The sequence below is a fragment of the Papio anubis genome, chromosome 4 (assembly GCF_008728515.1).
Source record: "Papio anubis isolate 15944 chromosome 4, Panubis1.0, whole genome shotgun sequence".
Lineage (NCBI taxonomy): Eukaryota > Metazoa > Chordata > Mammalia > Primates > Cercopithecidae > Papio > Papio anubis.
Genome location: NC_044979.1, coordinates 167,304,171 through 167,324,345, shown reverse-complemented (window position 1 = coordinate 167,324,345; position 20,175 = coordinate 167,304,171). Strand labels below are relative to the sequence as shown.

The 20,175-nt window shown below is 40.3% G+C and overlaps 1 protein-coding gene across 3 annotated transcripts in view; it reads left to right on the top strand.

The window, feature by feature from the left end:
- Nucleotides 1-234: 234 nt before the first annotated feature.
- The window catches only part of SCAF4 (SR-related CTD associated factor 4), a 62,450-nt gene continuing 42,509 nt past the window's right edge, over nt 235-20,175 (top strand). The window contains exon 1 of one of the 3 annotated variants that reach the window (XM_003895540.4): nt 235-724. In XM_003895540.4, coding sequence (XP_003895589.1) covers nt 695-724 — 30 coding nt within the window. In that variant the 5' untranslated portion in view covers nt 235-694. The remainder of the gene's footprint in view (nt 725-20,175) is intronic. The other 2 variants (XM_003895541.3, XM_009202369.3) reach the window with 2 other exon arrangements.

Genomic DNA, 20,175 nt, shown 5'->3' with positions numbered 1-20,175 from the left:
GCGCCAGGTCTTGCTCTAGGTCACCCTCGCAGCCCTAGGATCCCGCGCTCTGCGGCGCCCTCCGCCCGGGCCTGGCCTCGGTGCCAGGCCGTCTCCACGGCCCGCGGCCGCCGCTGGCGGGAAAGCGCCCGGCGTCCCGGCGTCACGCGCCAGCAGCCAGGCACGCGGGGCGGCGCAGGGCGGGACGAGGCGGGGAGGGGGCGGGGCCAGCGCAACGGGGCGGGGCGGACGCCGGGCACAGGAAGCGCCGGGAGGCCTGAGCCGTCCCAGGGTGCCCCGCGCGGCGTGGACTCGGGCCGCTGCCGCCATCCCGCTGGAGAGAGGGAGAGAGAGGCCCGCCCGCTCGCCGGCCGGGCCAGTGTGAGCCAGTGCGTGAGGGCGCGGGGGGCCGTGTCAGCGAGACGCAGAGCGCAGCCGCCACCACCAAACGGACATGTTGAAGACCGGCGCCGCCGCCGCCTCCTTTTCCTCATCCTGCGAACGGGACTGAGAGGGGGCCCGCCACCTCTCCGCCTCTGCCTCGGCCGCCCGCCTCGCCGCTTCGGCCGCAGCCTCTTCCTGCCCGGGCCTCGGGCTCCGCCGCTCGTCGCCTCCCCCCAGCCACCAGGCCCGGTTGGTTTCCCGGCCCCGCTCCGCCGCGGCGCGAGGTCTATGTGACCGGCGGGCCCGGAACAGCCGCCGCCGCAGCGCGAACATGGACGCCGTCAACGCCTTCAACCAGGAGGTAAGGGGTGCTCGGGGCAGGGGGGTGCCAGGCCTGCTGCGGGAGCCGGGGCCCGTTTCTCCCGCCGCCTGAGGTTTAAAGCTTTGGTCCGGGTGGGGACGCTTCCTGCCCCGGTTCCGGGGCGGCGGGGCCTGCACGGAGCGGGGCCTGTGGCCCGGGAGAGGTCGCGGCGACCACGGGAACTGACCCTGCACCCCTCCCCCCACTGCCCACCCCCGGACGGCGACCTCGGGCTTCCCCCCTCGCCCCCTTGCGGCCTCCCCTAGCCCAAGTCTGTGCCCGTTCCTCTAACTTGTCCCTTTTTTGGGTCCGGGCGCCCTCGCTGTCTGTTCCGCGAGCCCCGTTGTCGGGTTCGCAGTGCCGGGAGCCCGCAAGGGGCTAAGAAAGAAGCGCGGGCGGGCGCGTGGGGTTGGGGGCGGGGGAACGGGAGCATCTGCCGGTCGTGGGGCTGGCGGAGCGGTGGCTTCAGCTCTCCTGTTGCTCAGGCCGCGGCGCGTCGACGACTGGACTCTGATCCCGGGTCTGGGAGGAGTTGGAGAGGGTGTTCATCCCCCTTCTCCGAGATTCACGCACTTGGGAAATAGAGCTAATAAACGGAGAGGGGGTGGCTCGTTATAATAATTTAAAGTCGTGAACATAACCCCCTTATAGGCTCTATAGCCCCAACGTGACGCCTAAAAAGTTGAATGGGAGAGAAGAGTATTCGCTCCGCCTTAGTCCGCTAGAAGGCTGGCGTTGTCCTCCAGTTCCCTACCCTCGCACCCCCTCCCGAGGTAGTTAATCCTCGGCTCCCTTCTACGAGGACATTTACATGTGAAAACCCCTCCAAACCGGGAACAAAGCTGCCTGCGGCCTTAAAGTTCTCTAGTTGTTTCTCTGATCATTCCAGGTGTTGCTTTTGGAGTGTAGAGTCCATACATCCTATTTGTCAGAATCGATTTGGGAGGAGGAGACTTGGCTATTGATGATTTAAAATGCTGTTACAGAATGGGAACTATTGTCATGGGTTGAGCTGTATTGTCTTCCCTTTCCAAGTACCAAAGATAAAGCAACATTGAAAAATCAAATGTAGTAGTTCGAGATGTGTGGATGTGGCATTAAAAACGTGCTGCATCTCACAGATTTTGTAGGTTTACTTGTAACAATTATGGTGCAATAACTTTCCTTTAGATTTGCGGTGCTATAATATATGGGACTCTCCAATTACACTGCAGTTGAGACAATTTATTGCCATATAAGTTACCCTAAAAATGATTTTCTTCAATTGATGGGTAAATAAAATGCCCTAACTGCAGTAGTTGCAGCTGGTAATGGACAGTGTCTTGTAAAAGTTCAGTAGTGATGATTTTCAAAACAATAAAAATAATATGTCCTAGTTTTTGATCGCCAGAGAATTTGTGATAATGCTCCAACTATTTCAGGGTTGGAAGTTGATTGTTTTCTGAAGGTAAAATTCACTGGAATGTTGACTCCAGGCTCCATGAGGGCAGGAAGTTTCTGTTCCTTTCCCTCCTTCTCTCCCAATCAAAACAGGTGCCTTGCAAATAATTGTTGAATGAGAATTAAAACAAATGGCACAACAGTAGTTAAAATATTTCAAGTACATTTTTCTCCCAACAGTGAATGTGTTTTTTAAAAATTTATTTCAGAATCGGAAGAATGAATGTTTTTGAAGAAAGAAGAGGATTTTTAGTTTATTCTTAAGATCAGAAGTATTCCGATTCAGGCGTTATGGAAGTTGACATCAAGCACATTGTTAAGCAGAGTATTTTCTATTAATCCTGAAAAGGCACCATCAGTAATTTTTACTTTGAAAAACCAAAGTTAGGAATGGTATTGATTCCTTGAAAAAGGGAAGTGATATTTGACCTTTTTAAATGTGCAAAATGAGCATTTTCTTATCATTGTTCATTTTCCAGTTCATTTCAGTTCTATTCCTAGTCTTTGTGAACTGCAAAGAATGCCAACTCTCTTCTGCTAAATTAAAACTCTTCTAGAGAAATTAATCTGACTTTAAAATTCATCTTACTGTGCCTACTTGATTTGTAGTGCTTCTCAACTATTTCTCCCCATTCATGAAATGTTCTTGATTCATTCCCCATATAATCTTGAATCTCTCAAATCTGATCTTCACTTAAACTTCTGAGTGCCTGCTCACCTGCACAGCCACGTCCTGAGTACTGTAGGGCTACCAAGCATCTCAGTCACCTAAAAGTCTAATCCAGTAGAGGACATAAGACTTAGATAAATAACTTTAATATGATGTGGTAGAACAGCTTCCTTTGGGATCCTTCCATTGCAGTGTGGCATAGCTATTGGAGATCAGTGAAGGCTTGGAAAGAGGAGCAGGTATCAGTTTTAGGACTTCAGAAGATGTAGGAAGCAGTGATCGAAGGGCAGTAGTGTTGAAAAGTGAGTTATTTTGATTCTGAAGGCTACTGGAAAGTAAGGATGGTAAAGTAGTTTGAGCCTGACAAGTTTCATGTTTGCCTAATGTGTTTGAATTTCATTTTTAGGCTGTAGGTAAACATTGAAGGTTTTAAGCAGTGGGATAATGTAATCAAAACGGTTTTGTTCATAGTCGTATGCATTATAGGAGGCAGAGACTTGGTAGGAAATATAAGTAAAACCTGAACTTGGCAAGTGTATGATGGGAATGGAGAGTATAGAAAGGATGTGGGCCAAAGGAATCCATGGACCTTGGCATCTGATAGGTTTATAAGCACCTTTTGTCCCCACATCCTAGCCCTTCTGTTAGTGGTGATACCTTAACACAAGTCATCAAAAGCCTACTTAGTAGAGAAGAATGTGTTTGATTTTTGAACAGGTTGAGTTTGAGTTAATTGTGGAACCATCACGTGGAAATTTTTGGCAAGCAGTTGGGCTTATAGGACTTAAACTTGGAAGCAACTAGGAGAGAGAGGGAGACATCCAGGAGTTCAGATGGGAAAGGTGGGGGAAAATTGAAAGGGGGAACAAAAGGAATTAATATAAGACCAATGGCATGTCAGGCACTTATGTGTACACATGTCTAATTTATTATGTATTCCCACAACCCTGCATAGAGTCCAATTACAGATGAGGAAGCTGATTTTCCAAGAAATTATAATAAATAATAACTCCCCCAAGGGCATATTGCTAGTTAATGGCAGAACTAGGATTTGAACTCGAATCTCTCCACTGAAGATAATATTTTGTATAGTATGAGGGGACTTGGCCACTGAAATGTTTGAGGACAACAGGATTTGAAATTTAGGGTTGAATGGTGATGGGAGATAAGGAAATAAGAGGTAGCTAGTGTAAAGTAGTCTTTAGAGATTTGGTTTTGAGGGATTAGAGGGAAACGTTGCTTAAGGATGAGGGAAGGAAGGGCAGTTTACAATGTACTAGGCACTGGTGATAGGCATTACCTTCGTTTATAATATATATAAGGCTTTAGCTTTAGTTAGTAGTGTTGAATCCCTAGTCTCTTAGATGGGAGTAGAGGCTTTAGCATTTTCAAGGAAGGGGGTGTAGAAAAGCATAGTTTACCAGCAAGAGGGGGGATGGCTAACTTGAAGCAAAATTATGGGTAAGAGAAATGGGACAAATCAGAAGCGCAGGTAAAAGACGTCCATTTCAAAGAAGGAAAGGAAGATAGGAAAGTTGAGGTTATTAAAGATACCCATTTGCTCACGCCTGTAATCCCAGCACTTTGGGAGGCTGAGGCAGGTGGATCACCTGAGGTCAGAAGTTCAAGACCAGCCTGGTGAACATGGTGAAACCCTGTCTCTACTAAATACACAAAAATTAGCCGGGTGTGGTGGCAGACACCTGTAATCCCAGCTACTCGGGAGGCCGAGGCAGGAGAATGGTGTGAACCCGGGAGGCGGAGCTTGCAGTGAGCTGAGATCACACCACTGCACTCCAGCCTGGGTGACAGAGCAAGACTCCGTCTCAAAAAAAAAAAAAAAAAAAAAAAGATACCCATTTAACAGAATATTTGGAGAACTTTTATGGCAAGACATGTATTAAGTGTTGTGAAAGATGAAAAGATGAGTGAAAAACCATCAGTTATCAATTATGGCTAATACTTAGTGGTGGTGGTTGTATAGTTTATACACTTCTGAATTATGAAGAATTTGCTAAAGTTTGTGGAATAGAATAAAGAGTATGGTTTTTGTTGTTGCTTTTTTGGTTTTTGTTGTTGTTGTTTTTTGTTGTTTTTTTTTTTTTTTGAGATGGAGACTCGCTTTATCCCCAGGCTGGAGTGCAGTGGCGCAGTCTCAGCTCACTGCAACCTCTGCCTCCTGGGTTCAAGCGATTCTCCTACCTCAGCCTTCCGAGTAGCTGGGACTACAGGAGTATACCACCACGCCCAGCTAATTTTTGTATTTTTAGTAGAGATAGGGTTTCACCATGTTGGCCAGGATGGCCTTGATCTGTTGACCTCAGGATCCGCCCTCCTGGCCTCCCAAAGTGCTGGAATTACACGCGTGAGCCACTGCGCCCAGCTGAATTGTATTTTTTAACCCATTGACTGTATTTTTAGTGTTTAACCCATCTTGCCTACATCCTGAAGAATTGTATCTTGTCCCTCCCACTTTTTTTTTTTGCATCATCTGCAGTTTTAAGACATTTAAAGTACAAAAATAGTCCAGGCACAGTGGCATACACCTGAAATTCCAGCACTTTGGGAGGCCAAGGTGGGTGAATCACGAGGTCGGGAGTTAGAGACCAGCCTGGTCAACATGGTGAAACCCTGTCTCTACTAAAAATACGAAAAATTAGGTGGGCCTCCTGGTAGGCGCCTGTAATCCCAGCTACTCAGGAGGCTGAGGTAGGGGAATCGCTTGAACCCTGGAGGTGGAGGTTGCAGTGAACCAAGATTGGGCCACTGCACTCCAGCTCGGGCAACAGTGCGAGAGTCCATCTCAAAAAAAAAGTACAAAAATAGTGCAGAGAAAATAAAACAGTTAAGAATATACAGTTGTTACTATTTTGTGTTTTTAATTTAAAAATAAAATATAAAGTCTTCCTTTCATCCTCACTCCAACCCCAACTCTCCTCCCACTTGCAGGAGAGACAGTCAGATAATTTAGTATTAATCTCTGTGGTCCATAAACAATATGTAATATTCTGTGTTTGATACTGGAGTGTAGTGGCGCCAGCACGGCTTACTGCAGCTTTGACCTGCTTTTTTTTGTTTGCTCAAATATTAATACTATTAAGATTTAGTTAACATTTTGCTGACAGGCTGAAATGAACTTTTCAAGCATGTCTCTTTGTACACATGTGTAGGAATTTCTGTGGGACAGCTATTCTCAAACTTTTTGGTTTTAGACCCATTTATTTGTTTTATGAGACAGTGTCTGGCTCTGTGGCCCAGACTAGAGGGCAGTGGCACGAACTTCACCCATTGCAACCTTCACCTCCTGGGCTCAAACCATCCTCCTGTCTCAGCCTCCCAAGTAGCTGGGACTACAAACCTCTGCCACCATGCCTGGCTGATTTTTCTATTTTTTCTGTAGACATGGGGTTTGCTTTGTTGCCCAAGCTGGTCTCGAGCCTCTGAGCTCAAGTGATTAGCTCACCTTAGCCTCCTGAAAGTGCTGGAATAATAGGCATAAGCCACCACGCCTGGCTAGATCCTTTTAAATTCTTAAAAGTTAAGGGCCAGAGAGAGCTTTTGTATCTATTGGTTATTATATTTATTGATATTTACCATATTAGAAATTTAAACTGAGAAATATGTTTATTAATTTACTAAAAATAATAAACTTATTACAATATGTTAGCATAAATAACATTTTTAATGAGAAAAGTAACGTTTCTAAAACAAATTAGTAAGAGTCACATCATTTTACATTTTTGCACATCTCATTTAAACTTTGGTTTAATAAAACCTGGATCCTCGTTCCACTTTTTCATTCAGTCTGTTGCAATAACACACATCAGGTAGCCTCTGGAATATACTGCTACATACTTCTGAGAAAACGAACAAAAAGGCAAGAAATATCTTAGTATTCATATGAAAACAGTTCTGATGAAAAGGACTCAGACCTCAAAGGTCCTTAGATTCCTTTTTGAGAACTGCAGTGCTGAGATGCTATGCATATAATGCTACTTTGCGGTATAGAAAAAAATGCGAGTACTTGTATATTCATGGTTATCTTTTAAGTTGGACATAAATTAAGCTTTACGAATACTTAATGTACGAATTGACATTGGTACGCTTATCGTGTTGGGCTGTAGTCATGTTGTTCTGAAGGAAGAGTTGAGTTTTGCATCTTAGTGGGGAGCTTGCTACTTCTTATTCTCACTGCAAATTGTTTTGTATGACTTGTTGATTACTAGGGATGATTGTTTTCTAGAATTTAGTTCATCTGATGGGGATGCCTTATTAAGTATTTTTTTAACCTGTAGTATTAATGTTTGGGGTTTGATCATTTCTGAGATGTTCATGTAAAGACATATAGATAGAGGGGTCAAAGTTCTTTACTGTATGGAAAAGATGTAGAGAACCAGGTCGATTATTGGCAGTAAAGTTGGAGATTTCCCTTGCCAAAGTTGACCATGTTGTGCTGTTATCCCAGGAGTTTTTGAATGTTGAAAGTTGGTTATACATAGTTTTCTTTCTCTACTTTCTTTACCCAGGGAATTCTTAGTCTCTGACAAGGGTATTGGTCTGGCTTTATAGTGATTGCAATAAAGTGGTTCTTCAGAGCTTTCTGTAGTGGGATTTATCATTGATGTTCTTGTTGTAAGTATTTCCTTCCCTAGTCTATCGTTTTGTCTGTATTTTGTTTCCGAAAAAATTACATGAACACCTAAGGAATTGATTCAGAGAACAATTAGAATAATGGAAAGTTTGGTTTCTAAACCTTGTGAAACAGAATTCGGGTTAAAACTGTACCTACTAGAGAGATGACACAATTGTTAGTGTTTTTTTGTTTTTTTGTTTGTTTGTTTTGTTTACCACATAGGAAGCCACTATAAAAATTGTAGGTTGTTCTGTGTCATGGAGCACAAGCAAACATAATTTACTTCAGAATTCAAAGTAACTTTTCTGTGTATATCTGCACACATTCAAATCTCATTTGAAATACACCTTGATAACTTAGTAGGGAAAAAAAATGTTACGTAAGTAATGAACCTTTACTGTTATTCATAACATTTGTTGAGACAATATGCCAAATCCTTTTTTAGCACACTTCGGAGCAACAGCATACAACTTTCATAAGCTGAAAACTACACTTTGTTGTCAGGTATATAGCAGAATAAGCAGCTTACCTATTAACAGTTCAAAATTTTGGTAACATTGGTTATTTATTAGTATTATGTTTCTGTCAAACCACAGAAAATAGAGGTGGGTAATAGTTAAATTTGCATTAGAATAGTCCTTACCAGAATCTGTTGAGAGCTTAGGAGAGACATGTCTACATTTCTGTGTTACTATTAAGTGTAATTAATACTGTGCTGCTGTGATTTTGAGAACTACAAGAGATTTTACAAACAATATTATAATTTATTATACCCGATCACCTTCAATCCTGTTCAATATTTGCATGGTTTTTTTTATTACATTTCATTGCTGAGTAGTTTGAGCTTTTTATTGGTGCTTTTGAAGACATAGATAAGTATACAGAAACTGATATTCCAGTAAAGTGCACTATACCAGATTAGTAAATTCAGGAAGAAAACCAATGTAACTCAGGAGTGGAGTTAAGAATTAGAAGCCTGGGTTTTTACTAGGGGGTAGAGGAGAACAGCAGGGCTCAGTGAAAGGTGGATGGCCATCCAAATACCTCTTGAAAGTTATAATTTATGCTTGGATAATTGGTGATTCTTGGTATAAATCCGTGTGGGTCAGTGATCCCAGTTGGAAGAGACCAGAGAGCAGTGGTGTAGCTAGCATATTTGACATCCAGAGCAGACTTTTTTTAAACACACCCTTTTTTGTGTAGCAAAATTGTTTTCAGAAATAATCATGAAATGAATAATGGAAATGGCCAGAAAGGAAACTTGAACTGTATGTGCGCATGCACACACACCCACCACACACATACTACATATAAATCATACCAGACTTTTAAATTGTGTTAATATATGTTTTTTGAAATAGTGGAAAAACTTATCTGCATACTGATATGTCACAACAATGAATACGAATATTACAGTTTTTTTTGTTTTTGTTTTGTTTTTGAGGCGGAGTATTGCTCGTCACCCAGGCTGGAGTGCAGTGGCACGATCTCGGCACATTGCAACCTCCATTTCCTGGGTTCAAGCAGTTCTCCTACCTCAGCCCTGCCTAGTAGCTGAAATTACAGGCACATGCTACCAGGCCCAGCCAATTTTTGCATTTTTAGTAGGGACGGTGTTTCACCATGTTGGCCACGCTGGCCAGTTTCTTTAAAAGTCTTAGGCAGATTTGTCAGTGACTGTTAAAATTGATGTTCACATATTTGTGTTCAGTAGACAGTTACAACCAGATTTATTCATCTGTTTTCACCCACAGTTAAGAGCACTTTTAATTAATTTGAATTACAAAGTGTTGTATATACAGCAACACATACACAAATAGGAAGTTTTCAACATAATACTGTGTTTGGCAGTGATTTATAAGCACACTTCACAATAAATTCTAGAAATCATAATACTATCCACGTATTTTTTTCAGCATTGAGTGTAATGACTTTCTTGTTTTTTAGATGGAATCTTGCTCTCCCCTAGACTGGAGTACAGTGGCACAATCTCAGCTCACTGCAACCTCCTCCTCCTGGGTTCAAGTGGTTTCCGTGCCTCAGCCTCCTGAGTAGCTGGGATTATAGGCACGTGCCACCACACCTGGCTAATTTTTGTATTTTTAGTAGAGACGGGGTTTCACCATGTTGGTCAGGCTGGGTCTTGAACTCCTGACCTCATGATCCACCTGCGTCAGCCTCCCAAAGTGCTGGAATTACAGACGTGAGCCACCACACCCGGCCTTGAGTGTAATAACTTTGAAATGCCGTAGTCAAAATTTTACTGAAATGGTTATCACCTAAAAATTCAATGTAAATGTCTATTATATTTGATAACCACTTTTGATATTCACGTACAAGGAAATACAGCTTCCTTGTACTTTATTCCTTAGTGATAGCATCTCTATGATTTTTGTTCATGGGTTTTCACTTTTAAAGTTTTATTATATTTATCTTTATATTTGTTTGAGGCTGATTCTGGTTGTTTGTAAATATTTATGCCAGAAAAAATACATCTCAGGAAAGAAAAATTGGACACAGCTATAATTTTGAATATACTATTTAAACATAGGAATATATATAGGTACAATAGGATTGGAGTCATGCTGAGCCTGAGGGGAGCTGAAGCAATCCTGAACCTTTTTGTACTTACTCTCCAAATGAACAGGTGTATCAAATCTGCAAAAACTGACTATATAACTGGGGGATTTCCTAATAAACTTCCAATTAAGATGGATTGCTTATTAAAGGGTATGTAATAAAAATGTGCAGATTTGATATTTATATGTTGTTAAAACTCAGCAGTAACCACATCAACCCCTTAAGAGTATTGCCAAAATATTTTGGGGGTGATATATTTTATCCCTGGTGTTATTTAGAATTGCCTGTGCTCAGGCCAGGCGTGGTGGCTCACGCCTGTAATCCCAGCACTTTGGGAGACCAAACATTGAGAAACCCTCTCTGTACTAAAAATAAAGAATTAACTGGGTGTGGTAGCTCATGCCTGTAATCCCAGCTACTCAGGAGGTAGGAGAATCGCTTGAACCCGGAAGGTGGAGGTTGCAAGGAGCCTCAGATCGTGCCATTGCACTTCAACCTGGGCTGGGCAACAGAGCAAGATTCCATCTCAAAAAAAAAAAAATTGTTCGTGCTTGATGGTGATAAAAGAACAAAATAAAAGTCTTGCTATGTTATTTAGTCTTGATAGTTCACCCACTTACTGCCTGCACCTGGGTGGACTGCTCCCCTTGCCTCACTCTAGGTATGCAGTTGCATTAAAGAGCAATAGTTGACCAATCCACTAGTCTGTGAAGTCTCCCTCTGCAATATGCCCAATATATCTTAATGCATTCTATCATAAGTGTTCCTCTATATTTCCTCCTTTTGACTTTCAGTTAAAGTAGAATTTTAATACCCTGCTTAAAGGAAACCTTTAGTACCAAAAATTACTGATATCCCTTTTAAACCCTTTAAGAAATATATAACAGTCTTTAAACTTTAATGGCCATATGTGACTTAGTTTACCTTAATTAAGAGATGCTGAATGATAAATCACTTTAGATAGGGCAGCCAAGTTTGGGGATCAGTTGAAATAAGTCCAGATAGGGATATATTTTATAAAGCAAACCTGTAGAGATGGAAAATAGATTATTGGCTGGCAGAGAGCAAAAGGAGCAATGGAGAGTGACTGGTAATGGGGATGGGATTTGTTTTGGTGGTGATGAAAATAATCTATAAAGTATTGATGGGTGCACAACTCTTGAATGTACCAAAAACCACTGAACTGTACATTTTAAATGGATGGGTTTTATGGTATGTGATTTATATTGCAAAGCTGTTGTAAAATACACAAAAAATGTCAGGTTGTATCATAACCATTTTGTTGTTTACTTGCCTTACCTAATTTTCTATCAAGATGAAAACAGTATCCAGTAGCCTCTGCATGGCTCTGTAAATTATTTCGTTGATCCCGAATCCTAAGTTTGTTCAAAGGATAGGTTTAGTTTTGACATACTATTTTAAGGAGTAGTCCAGTAGGAACAGTTCACGGGAAGGACAAAAAGAATCCTGCATTTGCCCATTAAATAACCAGGTGCTGGCTAATGAGTTAGGTGTTGTGTACATGTCTTTGCATTCTTTCCATTTTAAAGGTAAGGAAACTAGAGAAGTTTGGTGAATGGTCTGAGGTCACACAGTGTGAAAGTAACAGTTCTGAGATTTGACTCAGTTCTTTTCAGAGCCCATCTGAGTCTAGTCCACAGTCCCACATGGCTGCTGTGAAGTTTTTGAGCAGTGAATCCTTATCTAATGGACTATTTATATGGCGAGAACACTAAGTGAACAGCTTTTGTACCTCTGAAGCATGGTAGCAAGTGATAACTATCAAAATAATGTATACTTTTGAAAGGACTTGTCACAGTTTAAGAATAACAAGGTTTGGTTAAGTTTTTGAGCCACCCACAGTAATGCAGTAAATGTAATCAGCGTTTAAAACTGAAGGTGTCTATTCTTTTAACCAGTTTATACTCAATTAAAAATTTTAACTCATTAAGGATTTTATAAATGCTAAGATTAAAATTGTTTTCCAATTAAATGATTTTATATCCTGGAATTAATTTTTATTTCTTGTATTGATGACTAGGAAGAAGTATTTAATTCACAGAAGTTCATTAGTGAGACACAATAAATGTGATGTTTAAATATGGCACCTGTGCTGCTGAAGTAGAGCAAAGGCATGGATAAAAAACATTTGGCATTTCCTAAAATCACCTCCTGACCTGTCTTTCAAGCTAGTGAAAAGGAAGAAGTTGTGGATTGATTTGGGAAGTACATTTGGAAAATGACCTAATGTGATAAGCTGGAACGAGTAGGGTTAAAAGCCCTGGTGAGGTATATAGCCTTGATTCAAAAAGTGGAAAGTCTGAGTGAAGGGTAGACCCTGGGAAATTGTAAGGGAGGCAGTGTAAAATTAAGAATACATGGCCGGGCACGGTGGCTCACACCTGTAATCCCAGCACTTTGAGGGCCGAGAAGGGCGGATCACCTGAGTTCAGGAGTTCGAGACCAACCTGACCAACATGGAGAAACCCCGTCTCTACTAAAAATACAAAATTAGCCGGGCATGGTGTCACATGCCTGTAATCCCAGCTACTTGGGAAGCTGAGGTGGGAGAATCACTTAGACCCACAAGGAGAGGAGGCTGTGGTGAGCCGAAATCGCGCCATTGCATTCCAGCCTGGACAACAAGAGCGAAATTCCGTCTTAAAAAAAAAAAAAAATACATTAGGGCATACTTTATAGAATAAGTCTTCAGAAATTAACTATTAATACTTAGAAAATTAGTTCTGCCGGGAGTAAATGATAATAGAATAAAGGTTCGATGATACAATTAAATAGTGAAAAATAATGCAGATGAAGTTTAAACCATTGTCTATTATATTCTGTTTTCTTTTCTTTTCCTTTTTTTTTGAGAGAGTTTTGTTTTTATTGCCCAGGCTGGAGTGCAATGGCGCAGTCTTGGCTCACCGCAGTCTCCACCTCCCGGGTTCAAGTGATTCTCCTGGCTTAGCCTCCTGAGTAGCTGGGATTACAAGCGTGTGCCACCATGCCTGGCTAATTTTGTATATTTAGTAAAGATGGGGTTTCTCCATGTTAGTCAGGCTGGTCTCAAACTCCCAACCTCAGGTGATCCGCCCACCTCGGCCTCCCAAAGTGCTGAGATTACAGGTGTGAGCTACTGTTCCTGGCCTATATTCTGTTTTCTTTCTTAGCTGTAGAAATTTTCTGAGACGGAGTCTCGCTCTGTCACCCAGGATGGAGTACAGTGGCCGGATCTCAGCTCACTGCAAGCTCTGCCTCCCGGGTTCACGCCATTCTCCTGCCTCAGCCTCCCGAGTAGCTGGGACTACAGGCGCCTGCCACCTCGCCCGGCTAAGTTTTTGTATTTTTAGTAGAGACGGGGTTTCACTGTGTTAGCCAGGATGGTCTCGATCTCCTGACCTCGTGATCCGCCCGTCTCGGCCTCCCAAAGTGCTGGGATTACAGACTTGAGCCACCGCGCCCGGCCTCTGTTTTCTTAATGTTCTTAGTGCACATAGAAATATAAGTAGTTAACCTATAAATGATGTTATATTTATTATTAAATGTAATTTAGCAGTTCCATGTGTTTATTTGGTAAAACATTTCTTTAAATTCTGGAATAGAAGAAAAGTCAACAAGATTGTGGGAGAATATGGTATAGTAAAATTTAGGAAGAAGTAAGTATGAAAATTTTTTTAACCCTTTGAATTTGAATATTATGTGCAGTTTTGTTGCTTATGAAAGTACCTGGTTTGGAATCTGTTGAAATCTGAAGAGTAAATTTTATGCAGAAGTAGTTGGAACTGTTTTGTAATGTTTACATTCAAACAAGACTCTGCTCAGTCGGAGCAGGAAAATGGTATTGCATCTTTCCCCTATTTGTTTTAAAAAGCTTTTCGGGGCAGAATGAGGTGGCTCAGGCCTGTAATCCCAGCACTTTAGGAGGCTGAGACTGGCAGATCCCTTGAGGCCAGGAGTTTGAAACCATCCTGGCTAACATGGCAAAACCCCATCTGTACCTAAAAAAAAAACTTTGTAAATTTTCTCTACCTTAGGAGTATTTCATACTGACAATGCCAAATTTATCTTGTTTTCACACCTTCCTCTAAGCAAGTGGAAAAGTGGTTACATGTTTAGGTTTCAAAAGATTTGAGTCTGTGACAAGCAAATGAAATTTATATGGGAGTAAGCTATATATCAGTAATTAAAGGGACACTTTCTTTAATGAAGATGTTTTAAAAAATATATAGGCCAGGCGCAGTGGCTCACGCCTGTAATCCCAGCACTTTGGGAGGCTGAGGCGGGCGGAGCACCTGAGGTCAGGCATTTGAGACCAGCCTGACTAACATGGAGAAACCCCATCTCTACTAAAACTACAAAAAAATTAGCCGGGCATGGTGGCACATACCTGTAATCCCAGCTACTCGGGAGGCTGAGGCAGGAGAATCACTTGAATCTGGGAGGCGTAAGTTGCCGTGAGCCGAGATCGCGCCATTGCACTCCAGCCTGGGCAACGAGAGTGAAACTGTCTCAAAAGTGTGTGTGTGTGTGTGTGTGTGTGTGTAGCAGCAATTTCCCAGATTTTTTTTTTTTTTTTTGGCACAGTCATTTTATCCACAGGGCTTCAGTTATTGTAAGGATATGTGTTGGGAGGGGTGTTTTTTAATTTAATTTTTTAATTTAAACATTTAGTAATTTTGAAAGGCTTTAGTAAAGATTTGCAAGTTACTGATTTAAACATAGTAGTAACTCAGCTTCAAAGACAAGATTTACTCTGTGGACAAGTTATGTGATGATGGTGATTCTATATAACCATGTTCCTTTATCACTTAGTTATATTTATAACAAAAGTTGAACAAAGATGTATCTCAAACGGATACAAATTAAAGTTGATTTTTAAATCCATGAATTTAATTTTTTTATTTAAAAACTAATGCAAGTTAGATAAATTTAAATTAGAAAATAAAATAATCCCCTCAAACACCGTTAACATTTTAAGAGGTATTTCCTTTGTCTTTTTTTTCTCCTCCACTTGCGTTTGGAAATTTTTATATAGTTACCAGATCTTTTTAATAGCATGAAGTTCTCTATGAGAATATCTAATAATTGCCTTACATAAATTTCTAGAAGTAGAATTACTGGTTTGAAAGGTATGGACATTTTTTAGTCCTTGTTTTACAGTTTTAAATTTCTCTTCGGAATTAAAACTCATCCATTAGGTCTCACCAGCCCAGTACTCTTTTTGCTTTATGCTAATCCACATGCATGTCCATTAGATAATTGAAGAATTTTATCTCCTTGTGTTAATTTGTACTTTGATTATTGATTGGTTGAACACTTTTTCCTGTGTTTGTTAATTAGATATTGGGATTTTCTTTGTTAAATGAGTTGCTTCTGTACATTTTTCAGTTTCATTGTATCTCTTACTGTGTGTGTGTACTGTTGATTATCTCATACACATTAACTTATGCACAGTATTCTGCTGTCAGGTAGAGTGACATAGTAGTACTTGTTTAACATGTGATTGGATTTCTTTCCTCGCCCCGTTATATTACCTGGTATTAAAAAAGTATTAACCCAGACACATTTGGTAAATTATATATTAAAGGCATAAGATGAAATACCAGGGAAGAAAAGGACTGTACATGATCCCTTACCTAGTTGTTCTAGCAGTAGTGTTTTATGGAGTTGTCTTCAGGTTTAAATTAGATGGATAAAGCATCTTTTTAGGAAAGATAATTTTAAAACTTTTTAAAAATTATCTTTTGTTAAGAAATTTAACATGTACTTTGTTATACAGTGTTTATATGTTGCTAATAAACATAAAAGTTGTGTGGATTTAACTGTCTGGTTTAAGACAGTGTCTTTGATTTATTAAGTTGAGAATGAAAGAGGAGGAAAGACTGTAGAATTAAATGCTTTGATATTTGCATCTAACAGGAAGGAGATTTGAATACTAGCCTGTCATTGTGAGTATATATATATTTATTTTAGGAAACATTTCCATTTTTTCTTTAAATTCAACTTTACATAGTAATAGGAGCTTAAGGGAAAATTGCTGTGTCATCTTGGAGGTCATACTACCAAAGGAAGGAATACTGGAAATAATCAGTGTAATCTGTTACAAGGTAAATTTAGGAAAATACATTTTTTAAAGTTTAGGTTTCGAAAAGAAAGGGATAAATACCCCATTGAGAAAGATTCAGAAAGAAATATTGCTTGAGAGATTTAAGTTTTTAAAAAAAAGATTTACGTTAGTATATAGTCTTCTAATTCTTACTGCCTTGACAACTTTATTTCAAAAAGTAGGAAAAAGCATACTTTAGAAATTGTAGACTCTGTGCCAGTTTACTTTTGTCTGCCAGTTTTTATTAATTTTTGGAAATTGCTAGTCACTAAGAGCCAGAACAGATTGACTAACAATTTATAACAGACTAAACTAAACATTTTTCATTTGTAAAGTATGTCTAGTGAAAACTATATACCAAATATTTCAGAAAGGTATTGGATATGATTGCATTATGAATGAATTAGAAAAATATGGGCAGGATGACAGTATTGCTAAGTGGATTGTAGCTGACTGGTTATAAATACCCAAGGAATATCAGTTAAGGTCATCTTTCAAATAGGTCCTATTTTAATTTTTAGAAAACATTGACTTGGAGGAAAGCATACAGAATGAGTTCATGAAGTTTACAATCTGATTGGAATAGCTGGAGCTACATCAAGTAGCAGAAAATGACTTCTGGACTTCCTAAAGAGGTTGAACGGTCTGTTAGAAACAAACACAAAGTCAACGTGAAGATCTAGTTTTGATGGGAATCCCGGTGAAAGCAGCCTGAGGATTTCAGTTGATTACAAATTGGAGTTAATGAATTAAACCCTATTTTTTTTAGGTAATAAATAATGCCCCCTTCTCCAAAGATGTTCATAATCTAATTCCTAAAACCTGTAAGTATGTTACCTTACAAGGCAAAAGAGACAGGGGATGTGAATAAGGTTAAGGATGTTGATGGGTTAATTATCCTGGATTATTTGGGTGGGCCCAATGTAATCATAAGGGTCCTTATACTAGAGAGGTAGGAGTCAAAGAAGGAAGTAAAACAACAGAAGAGATAGAAGGAGAAGACGCTATACCGCTGGCTCTGAAGATGGAAGAAGAGGCCATGAGCCAAAAGAATGTAGGCACCCTGTAGAAGTTAGAATAGGCAAGAAATAGATTCTTCCCTAGAGCCTCTACAAGGAATGTCGCCTTGCTGATGCTAGTGAGATTCTGACCTCGAAAGTGTAATTTGTGTTGCTCTAAGCCAGTAAATTTGTGGTAATTTCTTACTACAGAAATAGGAAACTAATAAAAAAGCCAATTCACAATGCAGGACTACATCCGGACCCTGTCCATTTGAGGATACCATACTTAAAGGGAATTAACCAGGATCATCTTATCATTTGGCTAATAGAGAGGAAATACTAGTTATCTTCACATTGTTTTGCTCCATTTACTGAGCACTTATGTGTTAGTTACTGGGCTAAGAGATTTATATACATTATCCTGTTTAATCCTAACAATGTGATGAGGTGAGCCAGTTAATCCCTGTTTTTCAGATTTTAAAAAGTCTTGAAGTTTAGAAAGGTTGACTAAACTTGTTAAGGTTTATGCCATTGGTAAATAGCAGAGTACCCATGTTACTTTGACTGATCCCTAAACATTGTGAATTCTGCAGGTATCACAGGCCAGATAGCCTCGTTCTTCCTTATCTTCACTTGAAACTCTTTACTGGTATTAGGGATCAGGATGAATTATTCTTCATATTTTTTAGAGGATTTTGTTTCGAGGATTTTGTTTCTCAGGCTTCTATATGTCATGCATCCGGGCCGTGGCATGTTTAGACGTTTTCATGGTCATTCTGCTAGTGACAGAGCAAAGTGCCAAACTCGTATCTGCTGCTAACAAGCAGCATGTTTTTCCACTATGTTTATCCCTTCTAAAGAAGTCTTGTATTTGGAGGGGCTGTTGTTATTTTTATGCAGGAGGATTTCATGGTTTTCTCTGGCTGCTCTGACACTTTTTATTCGTTCACAGATAACATTAATTGTGAATACAGGCTATAATGTTGGGGGAGCTCTGCACCTAGTGATGTTTATTGAATACTTGTCCTCTGCCGGGTGACATAGTCCAAGTCATTCATTTCATATACAGAAACTCATTTCGTTGTTACTGAAACTGATACGTATCAAGCAGACATCGGTATATCCTTTTTACAAATGAGGACATTATGGCTTAAAGAAATTAATTTGCCCAGAATCATCTGCATGTCCAGACCTAGATTCTAAAACCAAATCTTTCTCACTCTCTATAGAATACCACAATTTCTGGTTTTTCTCACTAGTAGATTTCGTTGGAATTATATTAAATCTTGTGGCTTTCAGATATATAAAGCTAATAGCTTTTTTTCCTGAGGTTTGTTGACTGAAATTGGATGTTGGTCGTAAGTAACTGAATTATCTTTGAATCTCTTGTCTACTCTGTGTATAATACTTATGTGTATCTAAACTTGATTGAAAAACATGAAGTTTTTTTCTGATATGGCAGTGCTTCTTTCCCTTACCCTCCCCCCGTTTGTCCATGAGAAATTTATTAATGGTTTGAGGGAACCTACACATTTTTGAAAGGTGACTAGCAGTTAGTTTGGGCCTTATTTTCCTCATTTCTAAAAACAAAATAATTTTTCCCTGGGCTGTTGTCCTTCATATTTTTTGACCACAATACACACAGTAGGAATTATATAATTCATTCATGGATCTCAACCCACAGTTTGAAAAACACTGCTCTGAATTAACTCCAGGATTCTATCTTTTTCTCAAAAAAATTACGTGTAGTGGTAATACTCATTAATGTCTGTTTTGTATTTACTCTGTGCTAGGTGTTGCTCTAAGTGTTTTTGTATGTATTGTTTGTATTTAATTCTTAAACTTCACTAATTAAGTAGGGAGTACTATTATCCCCATTTTACAGATGGTGAAATAAATTCTCATAGGTAGCAAGTGGTAGAGCCAAGATTTCTCAGGCAGTTGATTATTGAGCCCGTGCACTTAACCATTATTCTAACAAATTATTGTGGAAAATCAGTGATTTTCTGATTGATCAGAAAATCAGTCAAAAGCTTAGATCACCACAAGATTATATGCTTCTCTTGAGAGATTCCTCAAACAATATTGGTGACCATGACAATTAACTCTTTTATTTAAGATTAATAAATTGCAACTTTGCTTTAGACACAAGTAAGGACTCAGTAATCATTTACAACTAACAAGTTCATTCTGTTTTAGAATGAGAAAAATATACCATGTGTAAATGTAAAGTAAAACAGATATAACAATGAGCAATATAATTGATTTTAATTAAGGGAAACAAAAGTCAGGGATCAGTATATGTGAGAGGGGGTAGGAGTTAGAGACCAAGCCATTTATTAAGCGCTGGTTATTTTAGGTGCTTTCATTTCATTTCATGCTATTAACAGTTTTATAAAGAAGACCATCAGTGTTTATTTTTAAAATGGGAGAATCAGGCCGGGCACAGTGGCTCAAACGCCTGTAATCCCAGCCCTTTGGGAGGCTGAGACGGGTAGATCAAAGTCAGGAGTTCAAGACCAGCCTGGCCAACATGGCAAAAACCCCGTCTCTACTAAAAATACAAAAATTAGCCGGGCATGGTGGCAGGCGCCTGTAATCCCAGCTTACTTGGGAGACTGAGGCAGGAGAGTCGCTTGAACCTGGGAGGTGGAGGTTACAGTGAGCCGAGATCGCGCCATTGCACTCCAGCCTGGGGGACAATAGCGAGACTTCATCTCAAAAAAAAAAAAAAAATCAGGCCGGACACGCCTGTAATGCCAGCGCTTTGGGAGGCGGAGGTGGGCAGATCACTTGAGGCCAGGAGTTAAAGACCAGCCTGGGCAACAAGGCGAAACCCCATCTCTACTAAAAATGCAAAAATTAGCTGGGTGTGGTGGTGCACGTCTGTAATCCCAGCTACTCAGGAGGCTGAGGCAGGAGAATCGCTTGAACCCGGGAGGCAAAGGTTGCAGTGAGCCAAGATCCTGCCACTGCACTCCAGTGTGGGAGACAGTGAGACTTTAAAAAAAAAAAAAGCAA